This window comes from Lissotriton vulgaris, chromosome 11 (genome assembly GCF_964263255.1).
Source record: "Lissotriton vulgaris chromosome 11, aLisVul1.2, whole genome shotgun sequence".
NCBI classification, from domain to species: Eukaryota; Metazoa; Chordata; class Amphibia; order Caudata; family Salamandridae; genus Lissotriton; species Lissotriton vulgaris.
Window position 1 is genome coordinate 476,900,107 of NC_141699.1, and position 10,461 is coordinate 476,910,567.

Sequence of the window (10,461 nt, forward strand, 5' to 3'; positions counted from 1 at the left end):
GGGCTGCTCTCCTTAGCTACCACTAGGGTAGCTTTCAAATAAGGTTGTCTTTAACCTACCACCTCTAAGGGGTTGTTTGGACTGGTACAAGTTGCCCACTATAACTAGTGGACAGCATATGCCAGGCCACCTTCTCACACCGGCTGTGCATCGTTTGATATTTTATTGGTCTGTGCCAGTCTGTTTCCTTTGTCTTTCACCATCATGGGTCCCCGCAAGAGATCACAATGTACAAGGTCCTGTTGTAGCCACCACAGGGGGCGAGAGCACAAGTGCAGCTGTCAGTCCCCTAAGGGCAGCACTCTCCCCAATTACTGGCAGCCGGTCACCCACGGGATCCCCGGCACCCGCACTCATGTCCGTCACTGGGGGAGCTCCCGATGCACACAGGAGGGAGCCAGCCTCTTGTTGTTTTTCTGCAGGGCCACTCATTTCCCCTGTTAGGATCTTGTGTCCAGCCCGTGAAAGCAATCAGTTTTTTTTCTTTTTCTTTTTTGTTCCTAGCGGCACCCCGGTGCCAAAGGGCCATCTCCTCGGGGGTTGGGACCCTCCACCACCACACACTCCCCAGGCATAGCCATGAGGAATTCACGGGCCCAGGAGGGGCACCAGGTTCCTCCATCCTTTCAGCTGCCCCTCACTTCAATATCCCAGGGTTCGACTGCCTAATTTTCAGCACACTACAGACTTAGACTGTTTATTTAGTCCCCTCCTTGTCTCGTTTCCATCAGTAAATTAAAGTTGTATCGAGGAACTCTCACCGCCGCTGCCTGGTTTGTGTATCTGTTCTAGGGACCCGGGCGGTTCAGCCTCAGTCCTGCAAGATGCAGTTGCAGTATGGGCCTTGTAGTAGACCGCGGACACTAGCATCACGCGTTCTGCTCTCACAGCCTCAACTCTTTGCGGCCATGGGCGAGGCCCTGGAGGCCAGCCTTACCTCTACGGGGTTCCTTTGATGCTAGTGGCTCGGCTCGCTGCTCTAGCCTCCAGCACCAGCTGCAAGGGAGGCCACCGTCATGGGCACAATCGCGCTGCACCGTCCCTCAAACTTCACACGTACGAGGGAGGCAGGCAGCACCGATCCTCCTCTCTCTACTGGATTGTGTCTCACTGCGGTCCATTTCCATTTATTTATTTCCATTTATTCCATTTATATAGCGCGTTATCACCGGTTGGTCTCTAAGCGCTTGTACTTGAAAAGACTGATCATTACAGAGAACAGGCAACCAAGCTGAAGAGTCATCGCTTCGGGCTGCCTACTACCGGTGCGGCCAACACTAATTCAGTAAACCAGAAGGGGAGAAGGCAAAAAGTTTGGGGGAAACCCCCCCAAAGACTGATAGGTCCAAAACCAGCAAATCCGTCTGGCTTTTTGGCTATGGGGTATTGGTGGTGATGGTAGTATTGGCAGTGGTGATACTGTTATCTGTGATTTTGGTATGTATAGTGGTAGTTTTAGGGTAGGCATTAGCGGTGGCATGGGGTTGTTGGTAGTATTGGAATTGTGGTGATAATTTTGGTATTGGTGTTATTAGTGGTGTTGTGTAATTGATGGTCTAGTTAGTGTCAGACTTGTATTGAAGTCATAACAAAGGCACTCAATAAAGAATGTTTTCAGTATTTACTTTTCAGATGTAAAATTGACCCATGCAAGGCAGAATGAATCACGAAACAGCATGCAAGTGAAAAAGAAATACTCTTCTTACATGATCTAAAATGTGAGTGACAATGCCTCAAACCGATGTCAAAAAGAGTCTGATCCATATAAGCCACTGTTTAAATTGACTGTCCCAAAGTCCACTATATTACACACAATAGGTCACGCACACAACTGTGCAGTCAACCCACACCGAAAAATTGTTACTATTGTTGAGAATGTAGTAAACACACACCCTTCCTGCAGAAAGCCAGCCTCAATTGTTGTGCATTCGCAACAAGTGACTGGTTTCAACATATCTTCCTAGACTACTTGTTGATCCCATTCTGTGCACCTCAGACATAGCCATTAAGAGTAAACCAGGTGCAGTTGCACTGGGGTTTGAGATGCCTTCTTCTCCCAAATTATGGCTCTATAACAGAATGTAATAAGTGTAACAGAGGGCATTTTCCTTCCTTGCATTAGGCCAGGTATTTTTGTTATGCCTCTGCTGTGCACGCTTCTAAGCTCCGACCCACACCTTAAGCAGTGGCAGCAAAAAGCTGGGGCCCACTGCAAAATAGGAAGAGGGGCCCAAGTCTCCCATATCTTACATTTGCTCAGGCCTTTAAGTGGACCAGGTCCCTCAGGGTCTCCGATCTGGTAGTAATTAATAGAAGACATTAAAATGGGTCTCTATTGGGACATATATTGATGTCCTTAAACATCACAAAAATTGGTTTCTGAACAATGAATGTATAAAACATTAAGATAATCCATGTCAACAACGTTGTTTCTGTTTATATGTTTACTTAATGTTCCATCCCCTTAGAGTGTTTGTTCTTTTCCTGCTGTATGTTATTCCCTTGTAGCATATTACTCTTGTATAGTGTATGCTTTGAACTAAGTCGCCTCCAGGTGTTTATAATGGTCCAAAATTGAGAGGTCTGGATTGGAGGGTAAAGGTAGTGAAAGCTTCTCACAGAGCCTGTCAGTGGGTCAAAAATAATTTACGGTTATCCAGTCCTTGGCCACCCTGCGGAGCGCCCAGAGCACTGGGCACCCATTCCAGTTGCAATTGTGATTCTGTACAAATGTGCATGAAGGAAGTACACAGTTGTCATAACATTGACAAGGCTGAAGTAAAAGAAAATGCAGTGCTTACAGGTGAGTGGGTGCATTGTTGTTTGGAGGTGGTGAAAGAGATGTGAGGAAATACATTCAGGAGAGAGTGAAAGGAGGGTGCTGCAGAGGAAAAAGATGAGGCGTAAGGTATGGAAATTAACGAAATGTGGTGGGAAAACAGACGTACATGTCTAACAGACGAAACATAACAGGAGTGTTAGAGACATTCTCAAGACCATTGCCACTCCGATAGGCCTCAGTGATGTTTAACACCTTGGCTGCTGTGACTTTTCCCCTCCTGTGCTGAACTTGCTTGAATACTATAGTTTCATGACAAGGTCAGCTCATCATAAGCATAGCTCAACCATGCCTCATTACGAGCTGAGCTCGTCATGAGCATCGAAAGGGTTAATTCACAGTCTCATGATTTCAGAAATGAAGCATTTTCAAAAATAAATATTTACAACTCACTCGTTGTTACTCGTGTACTTTCAACATCTAACAACAACTGACAAAGCCAATAGTCCTGGCTAGTTGTCGATGTATGTCCGCTGTTGGTTACGCAGCTGGAGGCAATAAGTGAAAACATCAGAGTGGAAGGAACATATGAGTCATAGAAATGTACTATAATCCACGTCTTTAATTACATCGTCAGGGGTAGTAAGCGCTATACAAATGCAATTACAATACATTACATAGGTCACAACTGTTTTTGAGACACTCCCCCCTCCCCCCCACACACACACACTTTTTTCATCACACTTAACCTCATGCGCGCTAGCGGAATTCCGCTCCTGCGCTGAGATTTTTCAAATCGCACTTTACGTGACGAGCTGGGCTCGTCATCAGTGTGCGAGGAGGCTACGCCATGACGAGCCCAGCTCGTCATCAGCCTCGAAGGGGTTAAACTCCTGCATATATTCATTGGTCTTGGGCCGAATGTTGCCCCCTTTAATGTTTTGGGGTGGGGGCTGAAAGGTTGGCGTCCCCTCCCCCCACCCTCCGGCGCCTTAGATCATTCTTTATGGCCCCGAATTTAGGGTCAGATTAACAAGCCCCTTGCGCCACTTTTGCGTCATGTTTAACATGGGAAAAGTGACGTAAAAGTGGCGGAAGGGGCTTGTAAATCTGCCTCTTAATGTACAAGGTTTTAGATTGTAAGGTAAACCAATATAATATGTTCCTCACTATCAATACAGATACAAGGTTGCCATGTTCACATATGTATCAGTACGGTACGAAGCTAGGTGTGTACATAACTTTGAGAACGTATTTGGAATCCATAAAGCTAATTTAAGAGGCGCAATCTGGAGACACATACATGACAGGTTTATAAAGATAGGTCGTTGGGATGTCGGATTATAGCCTGGTGCGTGACTGACGCCTATCATCATTTGTACCGCGCTAAAAGATTTTTCGGACAACCACGTTCTACCACGAGATGAACTGAGTTAGAACCAAGGGGACCCATTCGTTTCTTATAGGCACCGCCCTATCGGCGGCTCTCAAATTCACTTCCGGTCGCGAGGGGCAAGAACGCCTCCGTGTTCTGTCAGATGAGGTCTATATGCCAGATGCGTTCTACTGCGTGCTTTGTAGCCCCTCTCAAACTCTCTCTCCCCCCTCCCCTCTCAATCCCCCCGCCTCCCACAAAAGAAAAAAAAAGTCTGGCTCCATTTCTTTAACTGACGTCAATCCACCTTCTAAAATGCAAATATTACAACATCATCACTCAGCACACAACGTACAGTTGCAAACAACAGAGGCTTACAGCATACTGAGTTTATAAGGAAATCACGCCACGGCCCACGGAAGCTCGAAATCACCGCCTTCGCTGTCGTTTTACAGCATACTCTGAGCTTTCATTTCAAACCAATTATTTGAACGCGACTACAACTACTGGCTCCGTGCGTGAAAGTCTAGAATTGGAACATGTTACGTCCAGGAAACCGCTCTACAGTACTGCGTACGATAAATAAAACCATGTTGTAAAAGAAGGGTTACAGTATCATAGTGTGCTCTGCCTCCAAACGGCAACAATATATCTGAATGGGCTCTTACCGGAAGCAGCGAACATTAATGACAGCAACACCTGGGAGGCTCCAAAACAGTCCATGACTATTTCCTGCTCGCGCACAGTTTGAGCCCCTTCATTCAGCTCGTGCCCTCTTTGTGATTCGAAAACATGCCCCTTCCTCCGCACCTCAGGTTGCGTTTGCTGCTGAAAACCTGAATAAAGTCACTTGTGAGTGCCTCGAAGCAGGGTGGGGCTGGTTAAGGAGCGGCCAGGCCAAGTCTGGTGCACCTGAGGCATTTCCCCTGAGCACTCTTTTCTGTTTACAAACTCCTCCCAGGAGAATTTCAGACAGACACTTGCAAAGAACCGGCCAAGTCGACTGGCAGAGAGGCAAATACAAGCACTGTCAAAGTCAACAGGTCTACCTTTAGAATGCTGATATAGGCATGCTCAAATACTGTTTTCGTGCATTAAAATATGAAAGTATATTAGAGAAATAGGAGAGAAACTGCAAGAAACTAGGCTTTCATCTGCAGAGGAACTATGCTCTATGGTAATAAAAAAAACGTATAGATGTGTCTGGTGGATATCCTATGCCATTTATTATTGAAACGTTGCATTTGTCAACTAGCTTGTATATTGTTAAAATGCAACTACGGGATCACCACCGTATCACCTGTCTGGTAATGCTGATTCTGCTAGTGCAAGCATCAGTCAAGGCCAAAGGTGTGACTGTAGTTTCCTTATTCAAATATACTAATCATTAAGAGTAATTAACAGTTGCTGGGTTTAGTTTCAGCAATCCACCCTACACTTTTTTAGGTCGAGCTGATGTGGCATTCATGCGAAGCATGAATGCATCAGCTCGACAACTTATGTTGCTGATATTTAGGAGAGTGGACAGCTACCAGACGCGCGCTTTGACGAGGTCGGATTTCACCTCGGGAGCGAGCGTCTGGTAGCTGCGCATGCGCGACTCAAATCCCTTGCTCACACACACACACACACAGGCAGCCCCCACCCCTATACTGGGCATCACTAATAAAGATCGGCCTAGACAAGTTCAAGGGGTGATCTTCGTGGCAATGGCAATCTTTCGACTATGTGTCGCATCAGCCTGGCTCGATCCCATTCCACCATCCTTTTCCCAATGGAAGGCTAGATTACTTGCGACATGTAGCCTCGAGGTAGCCATTTATAAACAAAAGGGGCGTAATATTCGGCAGAGAGGCATGAAAATCTGGGCACCTTTGCTAGATTGGATACAGGCGCATTGAATATAGGATTCAAAAATGCCTTGTATAAATGCTAAAAAAATTTATCCACCAAATAACGCAACTGAACCTCATTGAGAATACCAATACCTGTCTCATTAAATCATCGCAAAATGAAATGTATGATCAATAGTGTATTGGGTTTTGATGTTAATATGTTTTTTTTTTTTTTTTTTTTTTTCTGTTCTCTGTTACCCCCTCTTTAGGAATTTGTATTTGTGTAATGTAAATCTCTTTGTAAATAATATTAGAAATACCTGTCCTCATGGGGGGTGGGGGGGGGGGCGGGAACCAAGGGCTTTAAATAACATGTTGTAAAAATCTGAATAAAAAAGGTTTAAAAAAAAAAAAAAAAAAAAAAAGGAGAGAAACTGCAAGAAACTAGGCTTTCATCTGCAGAGGAACTATGCTCTATGGTAATAAAAAAAAACGTATAGATGTGTCTGGTGGATATCCTATGCCATTTATTATTGAAACGTTGCATTTGTCAACTAGCTTGTATATTGTTAAAATGCAACTACGGGATCACCACCGTATCACCTGTCTGGTAATGCTGATTCTGCTAGTGCAAGCATCAGTCAAGGCCAAAGGTGTGACTGTAGTTTCCTTATTCAAATATACTAATCATTAAGAGTAATTAACAGTTGCTGGGTTTAGTTTCAGCAATCCACCCTACACTTTTTTAGGTCGAGCTGATGTGGCATTCATGCGAAGCATGAATGCATCAGCTCGACAACTTATGTTGCTGATATTTAGGAGAGTGGACAGCTACCAGACGCGCGCTTTGACGAGGTCGGATTTCACCTCGGGAGCGAGCGTCTGGTAGCTGCGCATGCGCGACTCAAATCCCTTGCTCACACACACACACACACAGGCAGCCCCCACCCCTCTGCATGCACGCACGCACACACACACAGGCGCGCGCATGCACACGCAGGCATACGGCACACATACAGGCACCCATACAGGCACACTATCCCCTACCTCGCATTCTCTCTCAATCACACAGTCACGCATGCGCACACACATTCCCTCGCGCACACACGCACACACGCGCGCACACACTCCCCCCCCTCCCCCCCCCTCCCCCCTCCCCCCTCAGGCATACACACAGGCACGCACGCACGCACTTCACTCACAGACTGCGCTCTTCCGGCGGGGCTCCTCTCGCGCTCCGCTCCTCACGGCGCGGCACGTCTCCTCTTCTCAATCGGGGCTCCCTTAGGTCCGAGGAGCCCCGCAACAGGCGCCACACTCCTCCTTCTCATGGCCCCCTCCTGGGGACCCGGGCTACCTTCGACCGGCAGGGCGCTCCATGTGCCGGCAGCTCGGGAGGCGGGACTTCCGGTCGGCCGCGACCGGATTGGCCGGCCGGCCAAGAGCTTCTGGGTCGCCGCGGGACTTGTTGTAAAAAAGCTGCCTCACATTTAAGCGTAACAAGATACCCGATTTTCTCCGGATTTATTTCCTGTTGTAGGTGTTTGTAGTGTTTATTCATTCACTGGGTTTGCGCACTTGTTCAACTTCCTTGGCCATTTGGGGACTGAATAGTGCAGCACACTAACTAAATAAACCTCTTTTGAATTGCACGGGTTTGCAAATTAAAGTTATCACTAACTGTATCGAAGTTGACCATTTGCAAGAAATACTTCTTGTCTGTGGAATTTGAAGTAATAAATAGCTTTTGTTTATTTCTTGTTTTGTTTTTGTTGCGAAATTAAGGTGGGCAGAACTTTCCCGGCAGTGGGAGGGGAGGGGAGAGGTGGCGCTGGTTGTAGGAGAGTCTGTGAAAAGCAGGTACACACTGCACCTCTTTTAGGAGGAAATGGTAAACTCCAGCATATGCCCTTCTCGTTTCGCGCTGGGTGTCACACATTGTTTTTTTTTATTTGTTCAACAAAGTGAAAAGGGGCGTACGTGTTAATTAATGTTGTCAGCAACTTTTTGTAAGCAGTGGTGTCTTATGCGTTCACACTTCTACTAAGATACCGAGATCGTACCTTAAATAAAAGAGGGACCCACCTTATCCAGCTTAATGTAAAATATTTGCAAATCGAGTTGGTTCTAAGAGAATGCCACTGTTCAATGTCATAGGTTCATCAAAACAACTCCATCGCTGACGTTTAGCTTCACAGCTCTTTTTAAACCAACAGCACTTTACGGGTCGAGGTTTTTAAGTACTTTTTGCCTGGTAAAACAAGAAACTACAGGTCCCAGAATTAAATGAAAGGCTTTTTGCTAAATACCAACAACGTCAAGCTTCTCACGTGGCACCGAGCTATGTAGAGCCCTATATAACCCAGGCCGGTCAATGCTTTTTTTCCCCAGACTGGGCTAAGAACACTGTGGGTAAAACAAACTGGAGACCAAACAAACCGGAGTAATGTCCAAACGAGTCAGGAAATGCTCTGACTGAGTGGTCTGGTCTTTAAATAACATTTTTGTGTGTAATGAAGTTTCGTTGATTGTGGAGAGAGAGAGTTTTTTTTTGCCACTCTGACTGACTCTGTCATAATATCTGTTTGGTCCTTAACTTAGCGTGCCCTAGTCATATAAAACATGTATTAAACATATGAACATTTTTTATTATAGTTTTTGTCTGATGAACAGAGACACTTCCTATATTTCTCGCCATAAAACCATCCCGATGCCAACCTCTTTCCAGAGGAGTGGGTGCTTATCATATTTTCTGGATGACCAATTACCTTGTTAATGATTCCCATTGAAATAGACTGTAGGTAAATTGATTTTATGTGATAATCTGTCAGTATGGCCTGTCTACAGCCCAGTGCTTTACATGGGCCGGTACTATCTTGTACGGAGTACTTGCACTTTTTTATTTTGAGAGGGAGAGTACCCGCACTTCCCAAGAGTGACATAATGCTTTTAATTGGAGAGCACTGGCACTTGTCAGAATCAAAAAGGTACTCTAGTACAGAGTACCTGCACTTCTTTTTTTTCCATTTCAAGCACTGCTGGGGGCCATCTGGTCTTCGCTGGGGCACCCTGATGAAATGTTGCTCAGAATCCTAACTTATTTTGGCCTTGCAGTGCACACAGTCTTTTTGTGAGACTTAATGCTCAATATAATGTAACACAGGCACAAGTTATCTTTAATTTGTGCACTGGAACATGCAAAAAATGGGACTCAAAATAACTGAAAGAAATGAGCCGGCGCATAATAATTCCCTGCTCTGGCTCATTTAAATATGCTCTGGTTCAGGTATAGTTTTTATGACCAGCCTGGCCAGCGCGCTGCTCTGCGAAGCATGCTGTATTCAGGTAGGGATTTGACGCCCCACCCATTTCCCGTCCATCATTTCAATTGGCTCCTGTTACTGTCCTTTCTAAATCGTTGCATTTGATTCATGAAAAGGGTTAGCAGTCCCGCCTTGTTTGTATAGGGATACAGTACAGTGGACTCAGTATCAGGGCACTTTAAGAGCTGATTGTGCTCAAATTCGCAGGACGGTACCAAACATTCGACAAACTACACTACATTAGCTACTGCATTTGAGGTTGTGGAGTTGGGATAAATGCTACATTTGGTTACTTTATTAGTGCCTGGATTTTTCCAATTAACAGCTGTGATAATTCTCCCATCTGGTAGTTATTGTTTGCTGTTCATTTTTTGGGGGGTGATGGGCTACGACAGAGTGGACTTCTCTCTCTTTTTTTTAAGGTATTAAATGAGAAGAAAATGTGTAGAGCAAGAATCGATCATCTAAAGGAATTTTTGCTCCAGCCGTGAACAGGAAATGCTAATTACCATACATACCTCCAGAATCCTTTGCGCACAAAACATCGTGTTTATAAGGCTGACAGGTAATAGAGTACAGTTCGGAGTTTTGCTCCTGGTTTCCTATTGCCCATTGACACTGTGGTTTGCACACTCTGTCAATTTGTTTTTTATTCTACCACTGGGCAAAGTACCATTAGATGTGTGCTTAAAAATATCAGCAGTACTTATACACTCGTGCACGGCTCGCTCTTGGATTTATTTTTATTGGCCATTAACTCTGTGGTTTGCGCACTCTGTCAATTTTTTACAAACAATTTTTTATATTCTTCCACTGGGCAAAGTAACATTTGCTGTGGGCTTAAAAATATCAGCATTCGTTAATCACTCGTGCATGGCTTACTTTTTTTGATATCACTTGTTCTCTCTCTCTCTCTCTCTCTCTCTCTCTCTTTCTCTCTCTCTCTCTCTCTCTCTCTCTCTCTCTCGCGCTCTCCCTTCTTTCTCTCTCTTTCTCTCTCTCTCTCTCTCCTTCGCTTCCCTTCATTTACTCTATCTCCCCTTATTTCTCTCTCTCTTTGACTCCCCTTCATTTACTCTATCTCCCCTTATTTCTCTCTCTCTTTGACTCCCCTTCATTTACCCTATCTCCCCTTATTTCTCTCTCTCT

At 45.2% G+C, this 10,461-nt stretch overlaps 1 protein-coding gene across 3 annotated transcripts in view; it reads right to left on the reverse strand.

The window, feature by feature from the left end:
- Positions 1–5,136, reverse strand: part of LOC147679997 (CD5 antigen-like) — a 768,709-nt gene extending 763,573 nt beyond the window's left edge. The window contains exon 1 of one of the 3 annotated variants that reach the window (XM_086943540.1): positions 4,823–5,136. In XM_086943540.1, coding sequence (XP_086799666.1) covers positions 4,823–4,877 — 55 coding nt within the window. In that variant the 5' untranslated portion in view covers positions 4,878–5,136. The remainder of the gene's footprint in view (positions 1–4,822) is intronic. The other 2 variants (XM_086943542.1, XM_086943541.1) reach the window with 2 other exon arrangements.
- Between the last annotated feature and the right edge of the window lie 5,325 nt (positions 5,137–10,461).